This window comes from Schistocerca serialis, chromosome 5 (genome assembly GCF_023864345.2).
Source record: "Schistocerca serialis cubense isolate TAMUIC-IGC-003099 chromosome 5, iqSchSeri2.2, whole genome shotgun sequence".
NCBI lineage: Eukaryota > Metazoa > Arthropoda > Insecta > Orthoptera > Acrididae > Schistocerca > Schistocerca serialis.
Window position 1 is genome coordinate 238,092,571 of NC_064642.1, and position 24,225 is coordinate 238,116,795.

The 24,225-nt window shown below is 44.2% G+C and overlaps 1 protein-coding gene across 2 annotated transcripts in view; it reads right to left on the reverse strand.

Moving 5' to 3' along the window:
- LOC126481064 (neural proliferation differentiation and control protein 1) overlaps nt 1-24,225 on the reverse strand; it is a 1,141,454-nt gene that overhangs the window by 689,767 nt on the left and 427,462 nt on the right. For both annotated transcript variants that reach the window (XM_050104548.1, XM_050104547.1), the window contains exon 2: nt 23,656-23,709. In XM_050104548.1, coding sequence (XP_049960505.1) covers nt 23,656-23,709 — 54 coding nt within the window. The remainder of the gene's footprint in view (nt 1-23,655; nt 23,710-24,225) is intronic.

Below are 24,225 nucleotides of genomic sequence, written 5' to 3' on the forward strand. Positions count from 1 at the left end.
ACCCCCCGCCGGCCGGGGTGGTGGGGCGGTTCTAGGCGCTTCAGTCTGGAACCGCGTGACCGCTGCGGTCGCAGGTTCGAATCCTGCTGTCCTTAGGTTAGTTAGGTATAAGTAGTTCTAAGTTCTAGGGGACTTATGACCTCAGGTGTTCAGTCCCATAGTGCTCAGAGCCAGAGCCCCCCCCCCCCCTCCCTTTCCTTATTTAGGAGAACTTTTGCGATGTTTGGAAAATGGAAGAATGGTTATGACAGTAGCGAATGTCTGAGGAAGGAAAGGTGTTTTGATCCGTGCGCAGATAGCTCAGCCGGCAAGAACACTTCTCGTGAAAGGTGAGGATCCATTTCGAGTCTCGGTCCAGCATACAGTTTAAATCCGCCTGGAAATTTCAAAATAATGCACAGTCCGCTGAAGCATGGCAGACTGACTGCGGAAACAAGAAACACTTTTTTGTGGCACAGCTCTTGACGACAGAGTCTGGTCCAGAATGAACTACTGTTGAATCCTCAGTTTCCTTCGCAGTGTGAAAATACGCACAAAAATGTAGGTGTTGCATGCCTCAGTTTCATTCACCTTTAAACTCTCCTTGTTACCACACAAAGCAAAATGTAAAAATAATTTAAAACGAACGACCTTTAGTCTGAAATCAATAGGATACAAATATATACAAAAAAAAAAAATTCTGTCCAAACAGGCTTTGCAGACCCGACGATACTAACCAATCGCTATGCCGTCCTTCGCTCAAAGGCTCATTAGATGCGGATATCGAGGGGCCTGCTGCTTGCGTGCCTCTCTCCCTGTCGTCGTGAGTTTTCGACACCGGAGCTGCTACTACTTCTCACTCAAGTAGATCCTCAACTGGCCACACAAAGGCTGAAGAGACCCCGTTTGCCAACAGCGTTCGTCAGACCCGGACGGTCACCTAGCCAGTGCTAGCCAACCCCGACAGCACTTCAATTTTGTGCTCTCAAAGGAGCCGGTCTTACGACTGCAGCAAGGTTGTTGGCGAATATACATGCGTATTTATTCCAAATGACGATCTTAACAATAAAGAGAGAAGGTAAACAGTCTTCATCCCACAAAAGTTCTCAGTTCGGCCGACTTCACTTGGTAATTCAAAAGGTTGCAAATTGCAGTGAGGTTTCTGTTGTGTTCTCCATCACAGTCAATAAAAATGCGGCAGTTTATTACGTATTTCGAAGTGGTTTTGAGATCTAATGTTTCTCCACCGAACAACCTATGTTGCTTGCTCAGGAGTGAATTAACCCAAAAAAATATAAAGGATTATGCCTCACAGTATGTGTTGGTGTCGTGTCCTTCAGACCAGGACTGGTTTGGTACAGCTTTCTACACTAGTCAGTCTTGCACTAGCCTCAATATCTCTGCATAACAATTGTCACCTACCCTGATAAAGTTAGTAGAGCTTTGATCTCCTCTACAGTTTCCACTACTCGCATTTACCTCCATTGCCAAATTATTATTTGATGGCTCATAATGTGTCCTGCAAACTGATCTCTTCTTGTAGTCAGGTTGTGCCATAAGTTACTTTTCTTCCAAACTTGTTCAGTACCATCACATTAATTATGTGATCTCCCCGTGTATTCTTCTGCACACTTCTGTAGTACCGTACATTTCAATAGCTTCTGTTCTCTGTCTTCTGTTCAATGTCTGAATTGCTGTTCGCCACCCCTTCACCTCCGTAGAAAGCTAACACGCATATTTCACTTTTTCAGAAAAGATGGCCTTCCCGTCACCAGTATGCATTTTAAATTCACCTACTTCGGTCATCGTCAGTAATTTTGCTGCCCAAACAGGAAAATTGGTCTTATTACTTACTCTAAAGTTCCCAAAGCGCCTGATTTAATTCAGTTACATCCATCAACCCTGTATTGTTTGTGTTGATATCGTCTTATAACTACTTTTCAACAGATTATCCATTTCGCACAGCTGATCTTCCAAGGTTAAAAGCCTGTCTCACTCCCTTCTCAACTACTGCTTATTTTTCACACTCCTTGATTCTTATACTGCAGTCTGTTTTTACATGAATTATAGATAAACATCTCTCCCAATATGTAATCTATTCTACGGTTAGAATTTCAAAAGCGTGTTCTAGCCAGCGTTGACAAATGCATTCTCTAAATCTACAACTGCTATAATGTCGTAGGATCAGTATTCCTCCAGGTCTTCCTGTATTTCTCCATACCTCATACTGATCTTCACCTACATCGGATTCCAATATTTTTTCATACTTCTGTTTATTATTGACTTCCAGTAGTTTGCAACCATGACTTATTAAACTGAAGGGTTGGTAATACGCACAGCTGCAGCAGGTATATTGTATGGAAATGGAATTATTACAGTCTTCTTGAAGACTGAATATTTCACTATCTGATCAAACGTACCCGGGTACCTATCAGTGGAGACTAATATGGGATACACCCACTCTTCGCCTTTATGATGGTTTGAGCTCTACTGAGGATACGTTCAGTGCGATCTCTAAAAGTCTGTGGATGAACGGCAGTCCATTCTCCCTCAAGAGCCGAAACCGGAGAAGGTAGTGATGTTGCACGCTGGGTACAATGGTGCTCCATTGGGTGCAGGTCAGGACTCTGAGTATCCCTGTCCCTTACAGTAACGTTACTGTCCGCAAACCATTATTCACAGACGCCGCTTTATGACAGGGTGCATTGTCATGCTGATACAAAATCATGGTCTCCGAATAGTTCTTCTACTGTACACAGTACACAGTGATGTAAAATGTGACCGTATCCTTCCGCATTTACCATTTTCTACAGCGCAATAAGGGCACCACAGCCTAACCACGAAGAGCAGGCCAATACCGTAAAACCACCTCCTCCGTAATTCACTGTTGACATTACCCACGATGACCGACAACCTTCTCCAGGCATTCGCCAAACACAAATGCTTACATCGGATTGGCACGGAGTACAGTCTAATTCATCACTCGCAATCACTCGTTCATAGTCATTCATTGTCCCGTAGCGTCGGTCTTTACACCACCGCCAACGTCGCTTACCACTGCCTACAGAAATGTATGTCTTGAGAAGCTTCTCTCCCTATAGACAGAGTCACTGTACAAGCTGCACTTCTGGTAGCACTTCGGAACTCACAAGTGATTACTTCCGTTGATTTCCAGCGATTTTTTGGAACCGCATTCATCAATGCCCTATGGTCCCTGTCCGTCTGTTCATTAGATTTCCGTGATCTTGGTTTATCTGCGACTGTTCCATTGCGTTTCCGCTTCGCAGTCACATCAGTAACAGTCAACTTGAACAGCTGTAGATAGGTTGGAATGTCCCTGATTACCTCCTTAGTCAGGTGCCATCAAATCCGCTGTTACTGCTTTTCTACTGATAACACAATATTAACCGCCTCCTTTTACAGTGGCGGGTACACTTGTCGTGACATATAATGGTCAGTTCCGCATTACATAGGGATGTCCGGATACTTTTGATGAGATAATGTGTCTTTCCTAGCACGTGGGTTAGTTTTGCTACATCTGGCTTTCCTAAGGCTCTCAGTAATCCTGAGGGAATGTCATCTATTCCAGGGAGTTTATTTCGACGGCTCTTTTAGTGTTCTGTCAAATATCTTCCATCTCTTTTTCATCTACTTCCTCTTCCCTTCGCATAATATTTCACAACATGCACAACACCCACGGTGACAGGTAACGCACATGCACGTTATAGATACACAATACACATACACTACCCACAAAAACAGTCTCAGATTCTGCCTGCAACAATGGCGAATTTTGTACCAGAAATAAAATATTTCCCCCGTTCCCCACCGAGGTTTTTGGAAGATTTTCCTTGTATGTTAGACAAATGCTGAAACTGATAAGACCCTTCCGTTGATTCCCATCTGGGAACTCCTATGCCCCACTACCAGCTCGCCTAGGACTGGCTGAAGAGAAACGCGACTCTGTAAGGGGCCCCATCTGAAACATTCCGATCTACTCCTTGGAGTGGAAAATGTAAAATGAAACAAAAATCTATTGTTCTCGAGTTCGCTTCCGCTCTATACAGGGTACTCGGAAACTCCCGTTACAAAGTTCAACGGCTCGTAGAGGGGAGTGAGTACATAATATTTTGAATTGGAACCCATGTGCAGAAACGTCATCCAACGAAGCTACAAAGCGTCCAAGTTATATGCGCCGGCACCTGTAAACGTATGTACATGTAGAGTGATTCTGTAATGATGTTACAAACTTCCTAGATGATGGAGAAAGTTGAATGTATCAATTTGAAATAAGGCTTCCTGTACCGGAAACGAACGAATCGAAAGTTATGAGCGAAAACCGATCTCATACCTCTGACAATGAATTACATGTACTGGTACTGTGGCTGCTAAGGCAAATTTAAGAGTTGGTAGTGTGGACCAAAACGAGGAAAAAATATCCGGTAAACATGGGCTATAAAATGCGTACCTGATGAGCTAAGAACACTTGTCATCTTTGCTACAGTGAACACATCTTCGCTATTGAACAAGTGCCCACATGTTTATTGGACTTTTTTCCTTTCATTATTCCATACTATCACCTCTGAAATTTGCCTACCCTACTGTGTCAACAACAACAATACCAGTACAGGTATTCCACTGTCAGAGTTATCACAACGCTTTTCACTTATAACTTTCGACTCGTTCGTTTGTGTTATAGGGACCATTATCTCAAATTGATACATTTATCCTTCTACATTGCCCTAGAAATTGTAACATCATTACAGAATAACTCCACATATACGTGGGTTCCTATTCAAAATATTATGTACTCACTTCCCTCTACAAGCCCTAGAAGTTAGTGACGGGAACTTCCAAACTTTCTGCATATTTCTTTTGCCTCGCAGTCATCCTTTTTGATTCGTAGTGCTCTGCCATCTAAGCTCTTAAAATTCATAGAGGTGCTCTCTTTTTTTCAAATATTTCTTTCATTTTCCCATAGACGACATCTATCTTTGTCATACTAATGCACAGCTTCCGCAGTTATGCACATTCTCCTGTAGCCATTCCAGATGTGACATTTTTTTAAGTTTGTGCCGATATCATGTTTTAGGCCTCTGTATATACTTTTGCTTCCTTCACTTTCTCTGTTTTTATATTACCTCATGTCATCAATACCTCGCGCGGTAACCTACGATTTCTACTGACCTTTGCTTTTTTTGTCTATCTCATCCTCTTCTGCATTCACTGTTACACACCTCAAAGCTACACATTGGACTTCTACTGTAATCCGTTCTCCTATTTTAGTCAATCGTTGCTTATGCCCCCTATGAAGCTTTCAACGATCTGTGGTTCTTTCAATTTAATCAAGCCTCACCTCCTTGATCTGCTTTTCTGCAACTGCAGCGCATAACTAACGCATTAAGGTCAGAGGGTATTCCCGTATTTATACTTTTAAATGCATATAAATATTAGATTGGTGCATAGGATTTTTCCATAAGTTTAATAAACACAATATATATATATAACACAAACTTTAGTCATAAACAATATATTCTTCTTCACTATTTACAACAGTTTGCCAACGTTGTGGTAACTTTTCGATTCCGACATTGTAGAAATCACGTTGTTTTGAGTCGAATAACTCGTCGCACCATGTTCGGAGCGCATTTTCATCCGGAAAGGAAGTGCCTTCAAGGTTGTTCGATAACGACCAGAGGGTGGAAGATAAAGTGAATAAGTTGCGTGCGAAATGGCTTTCCAACCCAACTCCTATATAACATTTTTTTATCAGTCTAGCAGAATGTGTGCGGGACTTATTGTTTGGGCCCAAACGTTCCTTCCTATTACTTATGTTAGCATAAAGAAGCCATTTCCCATCACCAATAACGGTGCGGGATACGAAAGATTGGTGTTGTTCACGAGCCAATTGATGAAGAGTAAGCAGACTTGCTGATTTTTGTGATTTTGGTGTAGAGCATGTGGTACCCATACACCCAATTTTTAAACCTCCTCCTTAGCATGCAAATGTCGCACGTTGGTGGTAAGATCACAGTTCATTTCAGTTTCCAGTTCTCGAGTACATTGATTTGCTTCATTGTGGATTAATGCGCTTAAACGATCTTCATCAAAACCCAAAGGCCTTCGTGAACTTGGAGAGTCTCTCATGTGAAAACGAAGCTTCTTAAAACAAGGAAACCATTTTCTTGCTGTGCTCTGTCCAATAGCATTACCATCACACACAGCGCAAATGTTTCTCGCTGCCTCCACTGCAGACGCCCTCTACTGAACCCGTTGCTGTTGTTGTGGTCTTCAGTCCAGAGACTGGTTTGATGCAGCTCTCCATGCTACTCTATCCTGTGCAAGCTTCTTCATCTCCCAGTACCTACTGCAACCTATATCCTTCTGAATCTGCCTAGTGTATTCATCTCATGGCCTCCCGCTACGATTTTTACCCTCCATGGTGCCCTGCAATACTAAATTTATTATCCCTTGATACCTCAGAATATATCCTTCCAACTGATCCCTTCTTCTAGTCAAGATGCACCACAAATTTATCTTCTCTCCAATTCTATTCAATACCTCCTCATTAGTTATGTGATCTATCCATCTAATCTTCGCCGAGCGAGGTGGCGCAGTGGTTAGCACACTGGACTCGCATTCGGGAGGACGACGGTTCAATCCCGCCTCCGGCCATCCTGATTTAGGTTTTCCGTGATTTCCCTAAATCGCTTCAGGCAAATACCGGGATGGTTCCTTTGAAAGGGCACGGCCGATTTCCTTCCCCATCCTTCCCTCACCCGAGCTTGCGCTCCGTCTCTAATGACCTCGTTGTCGACGGGACGTAAAACACTAATCTCCTCCTCCATCTAATCTTCAGCATTCTTCTGTAGCACCAGATTTCGAAGGCTTCTATTCTCTTCTTGTCTAAACTAATTATCGTCCACGTTTCACTTCCATACATGGCTACACTCCATACAAATACTTTCAGAAACGACTTCCTGACACTTAAATCTATACTCGATGTTAACAAATTTCTCTTCTTCAGAAACGCTTTCCTTGCATTGCCAGTCTACATTTTATATCCTCTCTACTTCGACCATCATCAGTTATTTTGCTCCCCAAGTAGCAAAACTCCTTTACTGCTTTGAGTGTCTCATTTCCTAATCTAATTCCCGCAGCATCACCCGATTTGATTCGACTACAGTCGATTATCCTCGTTTTGCTTTTGTTGATGTTCATCTTATATCCTCCTTTCAAGACACTGTCCATTCCGTTCAGCTGCTCTTCCAGATGCTTTGCTGTCTCTGACAGAATTACAAGGTCATCGGCGAACCTCAAAGTTTTTATTTCTTCTCCATGGATTTTAATTCCTACTCCGTATTTTTCTTTTGCTTCCTTTACTTCTTGCTCAATATACAGATTGAATAACATCGGGGAGAGGCTACAACCCTGCGTCACTCCCTTCCCAAACACTGCTTCCCTTTCATGCCCCTCAACTCTTGTAACTGCCATCTGGTTTCTGTACATATTGTAAATAGCCTTTCGCTCCATGTATTTTACCCCTGTTACCTTTAGAATTTGAAAGAGTGCATTTAGTCAACATTGTCAAAAGCTTTCTCTAAGTCTACAAATGCGAGAAATGTAGGTTTGCCTTTCCTTAATCTATTTTCTAAGATACGTCGTAGGGTCAGTGTTGCCTGACGTGTTCCAAAATTTCTATGGAATCCAAACTGATCTTCCCCGAGGTCGGCTTTTACCATTTTTTCCATTCGTGTGAAGAAGAAGGCAGAAGAATATTTCGGAAATATTCCGATTTCTTCACTTGGCACGAGGCACTTGGCACCCTATTTATAGCGTCCACGGCTCCACTAACTACCTTAGAATGATAGAAATGACAATATGTAAACTCAAATAGCAACGGCGAACGACAAATAATAAATTGTAATCGGTAAATAAACCCGTACTGGCCAGAATACCAAAATACAAAACAAAAAGCTAGGAACTTGTGCACTAACCAAATAGATCATCTCTTTTCACATTATAGTATAAGAATGGAATATCAGTTGAGAGTTCTATAGTATTTGCGATGAGGGTATGGGCTGTACGCTACTGTATTTTTTCGAAAAAAATTCACGCAGCGCATTATCGCGGAGAAACTGCAAAAGCGCGTCAGGACTCAGAGACTTCTGTTAGCAGTAAGGGCGGGTGAGGATTCCCCGCGCTAGCCAACCGTATGTTTATTCAGCAGCCGCGGGCTGGGCGCCTAAGCTGTTCTCCAGAGGTATTCAGCGGCTCACGAGATCCAGCTCTGCACTGGTGGAATCGATCGCGAAGTTTCGGCGCTGGGTGTGGTCCGAAACAGCGCTCTTAAAACTTCTGCCGAGGAAATCGGCGTCAGCTGTCGCAGATTCCACGCCCCCTTATCGATTCCCGGGGCGCTGCGACCGGGTTTGGCGCGTACAGCTCTTGCTTCCTCAGAAATGAAAGAATTGTCGTCGCAGACGACTTAATCTCCTTACGAAGTTTCTTTTGACCTGGGTGTAGATAGCGATGCTATCATTTCTCACAACACCTGTTTAGGAACCAACTCGGATTCAACAAGTCAAGGTCTAGTGAAAACCAGGTTGTTCGGTTCGTGCACGAGATCCTCAAAGCAGCAGCCGTCGGGACACAGGTTGATACTGAGTTTCTTATCTTCCAGAAATGCTTTGGTATAGTTCTGCACAGGTGCCTGCTAAACAAATTACATACATAAATGATGTCGCAAATGGTAGGATTAGGGGTAGTATTGATAGCTTTGGTACAGAAAAAAAAATTGTATGAGAGAAACTAGAAGCCAAAGAAATCTCTTTGTTTTTTGTTTGTCTGTTTTGCACATAATTAGAGGCTCACGCCGTTCAGCGTTAGTCCATCGTATATTTTGTCCTCAAGAAACGTCACCTGAATTTTATAAGTAACAAAAATTAGTTGAGCATGTAACTATTGCGCTATTATGTAACCAAAGCAAACACTTTTGATGTAAGGAAAGTTTACATGCACAAACACAAAAAAAACAGTAAAAGTATTGTTATTTTGTACTCAGTACACCGTTCTTCATCGTGATCAGAGACAAGAGTCTCCTGTTATTATTGATAAGTGTGTAAGTTGTTTTGCAATAACAGAAACATGTTTTACATAAGCTCGATGATGTATTGACAGGATGTCTGATATGCTTTTGTTTTGAGTTTTATTTTTAATTTTACCTTTTTTGAGAAAATTGCATATTCTAGCGCTATATGATAAATCTGTTTTTTTTTTTTGTTTCTTTCCCCTACAGCCTTCCTCTGTTTCACGTTGCATATCAATATTTTTCGAATAAAACCTCAGTTAAAGTTTGAAAATCTCAATTTTGGTATAAACACAGTTAATTTTAAAGTAACAGACCAGGGGATAACTAAGTAGAACAAAAATGTTCCATAGGTTATGCAGCCCTTCTTATATCCCCACTCAGATTCTAGACGGTTCACCACTTCCAGTTTCTGGGGGAAACCAGCAAGGAATAGCATACACAAATAGAGTGATCGAAATCTAACGCCCAATAAGTACGCAACACATCTAACATACAGGTAACGCAGTTAGATTCTAACTGACCAAATCTACTACATAGGAAAACTACCGCACATTACGCATACTTACCATAGTCTAAGGTAGCCTACGGAAATTTTACAACCCTACTTCTTCCCAAGCAGGGCGCTGTAAGTCGTCATTAATGGACAGGCATGGTCAGCCAAGTAGCGCCTGGTGTACCTCAGGGCCCTCTGAGTGGACTGCTACTGCTCAAGATGGATGAAAATGACCTGGCGAGTAACGTCTGTAGCCCTACGAGGGTGTTTGCAGGCGACACAATTGTTTCCAGTTAGCTGAGTTGTTACAAACTTATTTCATAATGCAGAGACATTGACAAGTGATCAGTGCTTTGTGTAAAGCTAAGCTCCTGAGTCTGAGGATTAGAAAAAAAGGTAACGTCCGTATGAGGATCAAAATATTCAAGCTATCGGAAATAAGTGAATGCATCCAAATTTATCACTAAAGTACCTGGAAATATCTGTCCGAGGTGATTTACGGTGGAACGACCACATAAATCTAGCCGTGGGTTAGGCAACGGCCATATTCATTGTGAGAGAATCCCAGAGAGGAGTCAATTAGGCACGAAGAACCTCTCTTAAAAAAGAAAAAAAAAACATTGTGTGGCTGATTCGTGAGTACTGTTCGTCGGTCTGACAAGAGGACCACAAGCCAGTCGGATTTTCATAATTTTTTATATTTATGGTAAGCGAAACTTAGACCTCAAATATCACTCCCCAAAGCCTTTCGGCGGAGCTCTCAAAAATTTTCTACAGAATAGATTCTGAAGTTTTCCGAGAGCCTGTATGACTTCTTAAAGGAAGGCAGAGTTTCCGAGAAGCAGTTTGCCTCTGTGGCAGCATGCCCGCCTCCCATGCGGGTGACTTGGCTTCGGTTTCCGCCTGACCCAAATTTTTAAACAAAGCTCATACAATTACAGCGTTTCTCAGGAAGAACAGTAAATATTTCAACAGGTGGTAGCATAGACTAATTCGAGTAAAACATTCCACCCAATGTGTGGCCATTTCTTATTTGTTACATAGACATGGCTGGTTACAGAATAAGTCTTCATTTGACGTGTTGTTACTTCAGTTGCAATGCGTTCATTTATCGACTGACATTTTTGTTTTCATGTTCAATTTCTGAAGTCCTTTACATAATTGAATTTTCAGCTATGATTGTAATTTGTCGGCCATTTCTACTGTATCCTTTAAAAATGCTGAGTATTCCACTAAGGTGTTTGTGTAAGAGTTTTGCAATGGAATCGCTGTTGCTGCTGGTAGAAAATACTATAAATAAATTCCAAAGTGCAGATTAACACAGTGAAGAGACTTTACCCGTGTTTTTACGTAGCTGCATGATAAGGGTGCAGTGCCACCAGTCATATTTCATTTGAATATGTAAATGAATAGAGTGTAGATTAAATAGAAGATATTATTCCGTCGGTAGAACGTAGTCATTCAACAAGCGTACACGGAATTTCTACACCTATCGCTGTTCTACAAATAAGAATATGACGGAAATTATGTAAGCACTTCCTCTGTCAATATCATTTATAGCGGATTCGTTACCTTTGAGAACAGGATGAAGGTAGACGACCGGAAATTTGTCATTGGTTAGTTTCATATCGACGAGTAATCCCATTATACTACACTGACAGGGGCGAAAATCGTCACACCAAAAATAACTAACGCACAGTAATAAAATTTCGGTAATACATTTGTAATTTATGTAGGTGATTAACACTGCAAATTCACGAGTTAACGTAAGTGCGAGATAAACCATTGCAAATGTGAAATGTTGGTACATAAATAACCGATGTCACCGCCAGAATGTTGAATACAAGCAGGCAGACGTGCATGAATTGGGTTGTAGAGGTGCCGGATGTCAGTCTGTGGGACGGAGTTTCATTCCTGTTGTACCTGGATGCCGTTGCAGCTACGGCCATCATCAGATACAAAGCACTTTGAACTTGCGAAATATGGATCAATGTAATTTCTGTAGTAGCCTACACGGCGTTTTAAAGAAGTTTATTAAGCGATCTAGACAGTTTAATTCAAAAAATATTAGAAAACGTTGTCACACTTCATCATGAGATTACATTAGACGCAAACAATAAGCTATACGATTTCCGTCGCAGGGGGATGTGATGGCGAAGACACCGTGCCACAAGCTACACATGAAATTTATCTCCTTTACTAATACGTTTCATAAGTGTTTGTAAATCGGGTAACTTAAGTGAGGCGTGTGTACCAACCCGGTATTCACACAGGCAGATGCTGCAAACCGCCTAGAAGCTATATCCAGGCTGGCCAGCACACCGGCCCTCGTCATTAATCCACCAAGCGGATTCGATGCGTGCCCGACCTTGCCTCCCCCGTGTGCAAGAAACATGGTCCGAACCTAAGCTACGCTATCTGCAGCCCTTTGGACCTGCAAACGAGCAGAGCGAGCTGGGACGCATATCGTAACTGCTTGCGGGAACCTTGTAGATTCCCCCGTACGAACACAGACATACGAGGGTCACTCCAAAAGAAATGCACACTATTTTTGTAAAAATACAGTCTTCAGTCTCATTGTGTGAAAGTCTTAGAGTGTGTAGATACATCCTTCCCACTTGTTTTCAAACTTAGTTCAACCTGTTCCCGTGAGTGGCGCCATCAAAGCATGTCTTCAAGATGGCTGCTACACTTGACGTTCGTCAGAAACAACGTGCTGTCATAGAATTCCTATTCTGTGGAAACGAGACAGTGGGAAACATTCACAAGAGATTGAAAAAGGTGTATGGAGAACCCGCTGTCGATCGCAGTACTGTTAGTCGGTGAGCAAGCAGGTTACGTGATGAAAGCGGGCACGACAATATTGAGGATTGTCCTCGCAGCGGCAGACCTCGAACTGCACACACTCCAGACAATGTGCAGAGAGTTAACGAATTGGTGACTGCTGACAGACGCATCACAGTGAAAGAATTGTCACGCCACGTTGGGATAGGGGAAGGAAGTGTTTGCAGAATACTGAAAGTGTTGGCGTTAACAAAGGTTTGTGCCAGGTGGGTTCCCAGGATGTTGACAGTGGCTCACAAAGAAACAAGAAAAACGGTATGCAGAGAACTTTTGGAACATACGAGAATAGTGGAGACGAATTTCTTGGAAAAATTGTGACAGGTGATGAAATATGGCTCCATCACTTTTCACCAGACACGAAGAGGCAATCAATGGAGTGGCATCATGCAAATTCACCCAAGAAAAAAAATTCAAAACCACACCTTCTGCTGGAAAAGTTATGGCTGCGGTGTTTGTCGATTCCGAAGGACTCTTGCTTGTGGACATCATGCCAAGTGGAACCACCATAAATTCTGATGCATATGTGACGACATTGAAGAAACTTCAAATTCTACTGGGTCGTGTTCGACCACATCGGCAAAAGCTGGATGTTTTGCTGTTGCACGACAATGCACGGCCACATGTCAGTCAAAAAACCATGGAAGCGATCACAAAACTCGGATGGACAACACTGAAATACTCGCCTTACAGTCCCGACCGGGCTCCATGTGATTATCATCTCTTTGGGAAACTGAAACACTCTCTTCGTGGAACAAGGTTTGAAGATGATGACTCCCTTCTGCACGCTGCCAAACAGTGGCTCCAACAGGTTGGTCCAGAATTTTACCGTGGGGGTATACAGGCGCTGGTTCCCCGATGGCGTAAGGCAGTTGAGAGGGTTGGAAATTATGTGGAGAAATGAAAATATTGTTCCTAAAGGATTTATCTACACACTGTAAAACTTTCAAAGATGTAGAATAAAATATGGATTTTAAAAAAATAATGTGCATTTCTTTTGGAGTGACCCTCGCATTTTACTTACAAATTACCATGAATTTTTAAACATTAAATTTCCATTCTGTAACTTGCTGCAACCCTGTATGAACTACACGCGCACGCTACGATGAGTGATAGTTACAGCTGTTTCTGGGAGCGCAGTGAGACGCCGCAGTTCGTGAGCATGTATGTGTGTGTGTGTGTGTGCCTGTGTGTGTGTTTGTGTGTGTGTGTGCGTGTGTGTGTGTGTGCGCGCGCGTCCGTGTCTATTTACGCAGGAGAGAGCTCGTCGTGTGCCACGCACCAGTGGGTCGCTTACGCAAGTGACGGCGGCCTGCGCTACGCTTTATCGCGATATCGATCGTATCTCGATTACACCTCGTGTAGAGCTGTGTGACGTCAGACAAGCACGACGAACGTGATGAAGCTTTCCTCTTATCAAAACAAAAAGTTTTCGTCATAGCTTGAAGTTCGAGAATCATGCTCAATATCCGGTCTCTAAACAGCGTTCTTCGAAAAGTGTTTCCCCTGGGTATTGTTATAACACTGATAACGTACAAAGTGCAGTCAAATGAAAACTATACGGATGAAACTAAAGTAAACTCTTTATTATTTCAAAAGGAATCGGCTTAACTGTTCACATACTTACCCCACTGTGAGACAGACGGTCAATGCCTTCGTGAAGAACTGTTTGCGGTTGCCTACGGAATCATAATTGTACCCAGGCGCGAACCTCTTCGTCCCAACCAAATGGCCACAAATGTCTTCAGGGCTCCAAAAGCGTGGAAATCGCATGGGGAGAGATTGCGACTGTCTGGAGGACGTGTAAAAGCTTCCCAGCGAAATTTCCGCAGTGTAGGCGAAACAATAGGCGCGCCACCTCCGGAAACGTCAAGATGAAATTTTTCTTTCACTACAAGGGTCCGCCGCTCATTGCATTTCTGGAACACGGCGCCACAATTAAGGCACAACGGTACGTGGCCACTTCTGCAAAAATTGAAGCGTGCCAGAAAATCCAAATGCCCAGGAATGTTGGCAGACGGCATCTTTCTGTTGCAGGATAATGACCGCCCCCGCGTTGCCAAGGCTACGCTGCAGAAGTGTCGCTGGGAAGCCATTACACATCCTTCATACAATCCCGATCTCTCCCCACGCGATTTCCATATTTTTGGAACACTGAAGTAAGACATTCGTAGCCGTCGATTTTCTTCGTATGACGATCTGCGCTGCTGTGTACAAACATGGTTCCGTAAAAGGATAAATGTATTAACACTTAATGTGATTATTTTTGAAATTTGTTAATCAGTACACTACACTACTGGCCATTAAAATTGCTACACCACGAAGATGACGTGCTACAGACGCGAAATTTAACCGACAGGAAGAAGATGCTGTGATATGCAAATGATTAGCTTTTCAGACAATTCACACAAGGTTGGCGCCGGTGGCGACACCTACAACGTGCAAACATGAGGAAAGTTTCCAACCGATTTCTCATACACAAACAGCAGTTGACCGGCGTTGCCTGGTGAAACGTTGTTGTGATGGGTCGTGTGAGGAGGATAAATGCACACCATCACGTTTCCGACTTTGATAAAGGTCGGATTGTAGTCTATCCCGATTGCAGTTTATCGTATCGCGACATTGCTGCTGGCGTTGGTCGAGATCCAATGACTGTTAGCAGAATATGGAATCGGTGGGTTCAGGAGGGTAATACGGAACGCCGTGCTGGATCCTAACGGCCTCGTATCACTAGCAGTCGAGATGACAGCCATCTTATCCGCATGGCTGTAACGGATCGTGCAGCCACGTCTCGATCCCTGAGTCAACAGATGGGACGTCTGCAAGACAACAACCATCTGCACGAACAGTTCGACGACGTTTGCACCAGTATGGACTATCAGCTCGGAGACCATGGCTGCGGTTACCCCTGACGCTGCATCACAGACAGGAGCGCGTGCGATGGTGTACTCAACGACGAACCTGGGTGCACGAATGGCAAAACGTCATTTTTTCGGATGAATCCAGCTTCTGTTTACAGCATGATGATGGTTGCATCCGTGTTTGGCGACATCGCGGTGAACGCACATTGGAAGCGTGTATTCGTCATCGCCATACTGCCGTATCACCCGGCGTGATGATATGGGGTGCCATTGATTACACGTCTCGCTCATCTCTTGTTCGCATTGACGGCACTTTGATCAGTGGACGTTACATTTCAGATGTGTTACGATCCGTGGCTCCACCCCTCATTCGATCCCTGCGAAACCCTACATTTCAGCAGGTCCTGTACCGGCCTTTCTGGATACAGAAAATGTTCGACTGCTGCCCTGACAAGCACATTCTCCAGATCTCTCACCAATTGAAAACGTCTGGTCGATGGTGGCCGAGCAACTGGCTCGTCACAATACGCCAGTCACTACTCTTGATGAACTGTGGTATCGTGTTGAAGCTGCACGGGCAGCTGTACCTGTACACGCCATCCAAGCTCTGTTTGACTCAATGCCCAGGCGTATCGAGGCTGTTATTACGGTTGTTCTGGATACTGATTTCTCAGGATCTATGCAGCCAAATTGCGTGAAAATGTAATCACATGTCAGTTCTAGTATAATATGTTTGTCCAATGAATACCCGTTTATCATCTGCATTTCTTCCTGGTGCAGCAATTTTAATGGCCAGTAGTGTACTTTATCGTTTTCACTTGACTGAAAAATACAGGGTGGTCAGAAACAGTCTGAATAGCTTGTAGGTATGTTGCAGGCTCGGTTGTGCCAAGAAATAATGGTTAAGAAAAAAATTCGATACGTTGCGCTGTTTCCGCGTAAATTAGCACTGAAATTAGGTACTCAGCCCTTTGCGTACGCGGACTCAAGCGGCCCGCCGGAGTCGGTGTCGTCAAACGTGTTCCTCGTTTGGTTTACTAAAACCGAACCAGAGAGCGATACAAGAATTGGACATGGGACGGTAGTAAGGATCGAACCCGACCAAAGGCCGAGGAGTCTCGTGTGCTGCCACCTATGCATGAGAACAACTGACATTAACTGTATCGGGCGAGCAGCTTGAATCTGAGCACGCAACGGTGTGATTGGTTAACATCAATGCTAATTAACTGGGAAAAAGAGGCAACGTATCGATTTTTTCTTAACAATTTATTTACCACCCAGCAGCACCACTACAGTCTTTGGAGACTGTTTCTGACCACTTTGCATATTACGCTCTGATTTTCTCATGTCCGCCTCATGGTTCAAATGGTTCAGATGGCTCTGAGCACTATGGGACTTAACTTTTGAGGTCATCAGTCCCCTAGAACTTAGAACTACTTAAACCGAACTAACCTAAGGACATCACACTCATCCATGCCCGAGGCAGGATTCGAACCTGCGACCGTAGCGGTCATGCGGTTCCAGACTGTAGCGCTTATTACCTGTCCGCCTCATGTCTCTATGTTCCTAGATTTCGCTCCAACCTTACAACTTCGTTACTTTAGAGACACTTTTTAAACATAAAGAAAGCGAAAGAATTACCTATGCGAACTAAAAGCAAACAAATTAACGGCAAATGCCTACCCTCCGCAGACGACAGAACAGTAATAGCAGTGCTGCCAGTGAAGCCAGTAGAGTCCTGCAGGAGCTTCGTCATCGCTATACATAAAGCAGCTCGTGAAGAAAAATTGCCTAAGGACTGCATGTGATCATCTGGAATATTTACAAAAATAAATATGTCACTGAAACTGTTCTTTTGCCCTTCTGTGACGAATTATGATATTTTGTTTCAAGCAAAAGTTCACCTATTTGCCAAATAGTATCTCATTTACGACTCTTGTGACCCTACTGATCGTAAGTGTCCGCTACACGGGATTGTTTCTTCAACGTCTTGTGCTACTGTTGTCTTTGCATTCGTCAGTCTTCAGACATCGATGGCACACAATAGTAGAGTTTTAGAGTTAAATTACCTCGATATGTTGAGGAAAGGAACCGTCTACTTATTTTGAAATCATTTTCAATAAGTGTTAGATGTCTGCCCTATGGTATCCATTTTGTTAGAATAAAGTACCTGATGAATCTCAGAGATACGATGATTGAGCACATATCACATCACTCATCGATCGTGAGGGGAAAACAAAATATGAGTACATGCGACGTGTCGTTGATGACGCGCCATGTAGCAGGTGTGCTCAAATAAAGACAGCTGTCAATGGACAGGACTGCGTCAAACAAACATTAGGGTTTATGCTGGAGACAACAGTGGACTTTGCACACGACCTTCAGCACCATCAATGCATTGTCCACTTCCTCAAGGCATCCAGTGCATACTCACACACAAGATACAAAGCAATTAAAGACATTAGCTGCCAGCGGGCATTGATTTATATCAGTAGAGTAAGTTGAAAATTTGCACTGGACTTGGATTTGAATCCAGTTCTCCTGCTTACAAGGCAGATGCGCTGACCACTAGGCCATGCGAACACAAAGTTCACCACAACCGTGCGGACCACCCTAGCACAGCACTCGTCAGACCTAAATTCTCAACTTATACCACACACTACTGATGTAGTTCCCCGCTCAGTAGCCTCATTACACGCGGTATCGTCGATTCGCATAAGAGTTCGAGCCTAATGTGCATCTGCACTGAAGGGATCATTGGGCGTCATCCGCTTAATTATAATGTACACTCATACTCATAAATTAAGGATAATTGCAGAATGTGGTGCCACACAACGTGGTACTACACAAAACTGGCGCTAATAGCATAGGCACATAGGAACACACACGACACAGATCTGTAAGTCCACAGTATTGGTGTTAAGTTGAGAAAACCGTCCCGAAACACACGTGCTACATAACACCACTGTTTCCTTCACATGTACCCCGACATCAATATGGGATATGATCACCATGCACACGTACACAGACCGCACAACGGGTTGGCGTACTCTGTATCATGTGGTCGAGCAGCTGCTGGGGTATAGCCTGCCTTTCTTGCACCAGTGCTTTTCGGAGCTCCTGAAGTGTCCTAGGTGTTTGAAGACGTTCGGCGATACGTCGACCGTGAGCATCCCAGACGTGCTCGATGGGGTTTAGGTCTGGAGAACAGGCAGGCCACTCCATTTGCCTGATATCTTCTGTTTCAAGGAACTCCTCTGTTGTAACCTGTTGTGACCGCGACTGGAATGGTCGCGGAGTGGCCGAGAAAGCGCAGCGGGACCAAACGGAGAGCGGCCCGCGAACAAACAAACGAACGGACGATGGAGAGAGACCGTACGACGGTGACGACACACAAGAAGCAACGGAGTGACAGAGACAACCAAACGAAACCAAAACGTTCACTAGTAATGAAAAGAAAGAACGATAAACACGCTGTCTGTTGCCAAGGCGATGTGTCGAGATTCAGGCAACGATTAGACTCGCTGGCTGAGCGAGAGGCAGACGCTTAAATACTCTATCGGGGGCGCCGCTATTGGCCGCTGGAGCCACGTGTTCCACTGCGGCGCCCTCACACTAAATGCGGGCCAGGACGCGCGCGCCGCCACAGCTTACGGCGCGATGGTGCAAGACCTCTAGGGGTCTTCGACGTCCGTGACGTCTGGCGGGGATTCAAATTCTGCGGCGCGCGGTACCAGGTCCTCCACGGTGGTAGCTCGGTGGGGCCGTGCGTTACCATCCATCAGGAGGAAAATGGGACCTACTGCACCCCTGAAAAGGCGGACATACTGGTGCAAAATGACGTCCCGATACATCTGATCTGTTACAGTTCCTCTGTCAAAGACGTGTAGGGGTGTACGTGCACCAATCATAATCCTACCACACACCATCAAACCGCGACCTCCATACAGGTCACTTTCAAGGACATTAAGGGGTTGGTATCTGGTTCCTGGTTCACGCCAGATGAAAACCCGGCGAGAATCACTGTTCAGACTATACCTGGACTCGTCTGTGAACATCACCTGCGACCACTGTTCCAATGACCATGTACTGTGTTCTTGACACCAGGCTTTACGGGCTCTCCTGTGACCAGGGGTCAGTGGAATGCACCTAGCAGGTCTCCGGGCGAATAAACCATGTCTTTTCAGTCGTCTGTAGACTGTGTGTCTGGAGACAACTGTTTCACTGGCTGCGGTAAGGTCCCGAGCAAGGCTACCTGCGGTACTCCGTGGCCTTCTACAGGCACTGATGGTGATATTTCGGTCTTCTTGTGGTGTTGTACTCTGTGGACGTCCCGTACTGCAGCGCGTGGACACGTTTCCTGTCTGATGGTATCGTTGCCATAATCTTGAGGTCACACTTTGTGGCACACGGTAGGCCCGTGCTACGACCTGCTGTGTTTGACCAGCCAACAGTCGCCCTAGAATTCTACCCCTCATAAAGTCATCAATATGCGTTCTTTGAGCCTTTTTCAACACACAGTCACCATTAGCACGTCTGAAAATGTCTGCACACTTACTCACTGCACCGTAATCTGACAAGCACCAACACACCTCTGCCTATGTGGATTGCTGCCAGTGCCACCGAGCGACGACCGCAGGTCAAGTGCACTACATGGTCATACCGCGAGGTGATTTAAACCCGCAAACCGCCCACCAGATCGTTGTTTCACCATGTATCAGCATTATCCTTAGTTTATGAGCATGAGTGTACATAGCCACACAGGCTGTACACTGTCTGATCAGACGTATCCGGATACCCCTACGAAATGCGGAGTTGACAGCTAGATGGCACGAGAGTCGGACCCGACAATATGAGAGAAGGAGGGGAGTATTGCCTCGTCGGTAGAGAAGCGGCAGCAGAGTGGATCGATCAGGAGAGCGCAACGGACTAGTCATTAGATGTCATGTGAGTAACAAATCCGTAAGGGACATTTGAGCCCTTTTAAATTTGCCTAAGTCGAATGTTAGTGACGGACAGGGTGGTTGTAAAAAACAGCATAGAATCAGTGAAGGAATCACTAGTGAGTTCCAAAACGCTGCCAGACGACTAACCAGCTAGCAAAGTTCCACTGGATGGCTACAAACGAGCGATCTGGAGTGATGAATCGCACTACAACTGTGGTAAATCGATGGAAGAGTTTGGGTTTGGCGAATACCTGGAAACGTTACCTGGCGTCGTGTGTAATGCCAATAGTGAAGACGGAGCAGGTGGTCTTACGGAAAGCCAAACTTCTCGTGGTTAGGGTGTGGTCCCCTTACGCGCTTAAAAAACGCTAAACGCTGAATTATATGAACTCATTTTATTGTAATATGTACTAAGCGCCGTGGAGTAGCAGTTCGGAGACGATGACTGTAGCAGCATCACAAGGCACTGTGTCATAGAGCAGCATCTGTGAGGCAATATTTGTGGGCAATAACATTCCTGTAATGGACTGGTCTGTCTAGAGACTCAATGAAGCACCCTTAGGATGAGTTATCACGTCTACCTCACTCCAGACCCCAGCGTCCAACATATCTACTTTTCTGGTTTCGGCACTTGAGAAAGAGTAGGCTGTCATTCCTCCACAGACATTCAGCGACCACTCTGAAAGTGGCCCCAGCAGAATGAAGCAGTCATAAAGCCGAACGGTGGATGCACCTCATGTCAGTATCCACTAAAAGGTGTCCAGATATTCTGATCCGGTAGTGTATTCCCACGGTTGCTACAACCCGGGTGCTTGCAGCAGGTAAAAACACAGCTAATAGTTTCAGTTGCACGCCCACGCAGTTAGCCGTGCGGTCTAACGCACGGCTTTCCGGAGCGTGAAGGAGCGCCTGGTCCCCGACACGAATCCGCGCGGCGGACTTGTGTCGAGGTCCGGTGAGCCGGCCAGTCTGTAGATGGTTTCTAGGCGGTTTTCCATCTGCCTCGGCGAATGCGGACTGGTTCCCCTTATTCCGCCTCAGCTACACTATGTCGGCGGTTGCTGCGCAAACAAGTTCTCCGCGTACGCGTATACCACCATTACTCTACCACGCAAACATAGGGGTTACACTCGTCTGGTGTGAGACGTTCCCTGGGGGTCCACAGGGTGCCAAACCACACAATAGCCCTGGATTCGGTGTGGGGCGGTTGAAGGGTGAAATGGACTGCGGTAGTCGTCGTGGGGTTGTGGACCACTGCAGCTGCGGCGGGGACGGAACCTCTCCGTCGTTTCTAGGCCCTCGGTGAACACACAACATTTTCAGTCAGTATAATGCCGGCGGCCTTATACGAAAGCCACGCCCAGATCTGTTGTAGGTACTCCGACACCCTCCCTCATGTGTGATCGAACATAGGAAGGAAACTGTCTCCATGGATAATACAGAAAAAGAATGTCACGAGAAGGGCGGTATACTTTGTAATATTCTTGGCCAGTACGGATACATTTTTATGTCAGAATACAACTAACAAACGCTACAAATACAGCAAAATCCATCAACTACTTACCTTTTGCTCGAGTGCATTATACAGGGTTCAAAGCCATGAAATTCACAGTTTGCACAATTACTCGGTTACTGGGTGTTAGCCGCGCAGGATTAGCCGAGCGGTCTGAGGCGCTGCAGCCAGGGACTGTGCGGCTGGTCCCGGTGGAGGTTCGAGTCCTCCCTCGGGCATGGGTGTGTGTTTGTCCTTAGGATAATTTAGGTTAAGTAGTGTGTAAGCTTAGGGACTGATGACCTTAGCAGTTAAGTCCCATAAGATTTCACACACATTTGAACATTTTTGAACTGAATGTTATATCAATGAAGTAAAAGAACAAATGCTGCTTTTACACTCACCATAACTTCCAAAAGCCGAAAACGAATGGAGGAAAACAATTTTTGCTGTCTACGTTACATGTTGAGGCCTGAGTCGATATTGCTAGTCCCGCCGTATAATGGTTTTCCGTTGGTCAGTTGTTTTACAAGAACGTCTTCTGGCAACCAGTCACAGGATGGCGGTATACCATAATTAAATATAGAAGATGGATATCTTTTTCGTCATTCCAATATTTCTACTTCTTTGATGCACAAAAAGTCACTCTTTCCAAATCAGCCAACATTTTTGAAGCTTGTAGGAACGTCACAAACCAAGCACGTTTCAAGAACGGTAGAGTGTTTACATGGGGCGAATATTGATTGTAGAAGAGGAAATCCAGCACGTAGAACCACTTCTCCAAAATTTATATTTAAATGTTTACTTAATTAACCAGGAGCGGTGTTGGGAAATCGGTTAACGAAAACCGGAATTGGGAGCCCTATGTAAACGTAGTAACTGTTACTTTAATTCACGTATATAAAAACAGCACAACCGTCATTTTACAAACCAGCAAGGCTAAAATGCTGCCAGACTAAAAGTAATAACGGTAGAAAATATACAGATGCCGATTTTATAGACACAAGTCTGGTTTTTACAAGAGGTCAACAACAAGTGTCATGGTAGTATGTATTGGTTCTGTTTGACGACAGCGTCCTATACATCAGTCTTCAGTAGAAAAGCGTTCTGACTATTATTACTGTTCGCTGAAAACCATGTGTACATATAAATATGTAGTACCAAAATTTAAATGTCGCTTGTAGAATATCAATTCTTTAGGTTTGGTATGATTATATATAATTATTAGATTGTACTGAGCTTGCAAGATGACGATAAATTTTTCACTGAAAAAGAAAAGAGCTACATTTCCCTTAAAATTTAATATAGTAAAAATAATTTGTTTATGTGAGTCACTCATTAGCTTTTTTTGCGTAAAGGTTGTTTTTCGCACTTAAATATTCCTGTGATAAATGTTCGTAATGTAGTCAATGTTTTAATTCGATGACGTTAATTACTTAATTGCTCATTCAAAAACAGCCTTCTAATACCACACGATTGCCTGTACCGAGGTAGTTAGACATCCGGCACAGTCTGTAATAGAGGAATCACTCTGCCGTGTTAGGTAATGCACAGGAAGCAATACCACCTATACATCACCACAAATTAGATATGTGTATGTTCTCCTGCTTTCCGATAAACGTTTGAAAAATTTGGCGTGAACACAAAACTCAGAACTGGGCGTGCATTCTGGATTCATTCACACATCTCCATATGACTATATGTACTCAGCGTATCTGGTATCAAATAAATCAGAAAGGCTGTGTCAGAACGATGTCCTCCGCAATGGAAATCTACTTTGTTACGTAAAATGAGGTTATGACCCGAAGACGTCCCAGTCTGCAAGAGTCAGTCAGCTGTCGACCTTGAACACGCAGTCGACCTGACACGGGTGGAAGACGACGGATAGCTGGAATTATCTCTCGGTTCGCCAGAGTCCATAGAGAACAGCAGACGCTGGTGCTACCACTCACCATTAGCTGGGTCTACGTCGGCGCCGAACTGGCGCAGGGCCCCGGGCTCCAGGTCTGCAACAAAGAACAGTCACAACTTAACCACAGGCTACATTAGCGACTGACATTAATAAAATATATCCATGTTGTTTTCGTTGCAATATATCGCAAAAGCAGACGCAGATCATAAGAAGAATAATTTTAGCGCTACACTGACAATACTACTATTTTCTGAAATGTTTAAACATTTAGCAATCCTCACTTTTTGGTTTCAAAATAATTTATTTTTATATCGTATTACAAACTACCGCAGTTACGGGCAAACCTGTCAGATGTCGAAGTCTGCTTTAGTGTTTAGTACGCTTACGCGATTTTTCTTTTATGGAGATTGTTACGGAACATTCTTCCGCAATGGTCATTGCGAAATAGGTTCTTAGATGTATGAGTGACTCGAGGGCTTTGTAAGTAATATAATCCAGTTCGTTTTCCTGGACGGCGAGCGTTCATCAGAGACAGCGTAGTATACGGGGAAGTGTCCACTTCGAGTGAGTGTAGAAGGATACAAGATTTCTATTTGGTGTGATGAATGAT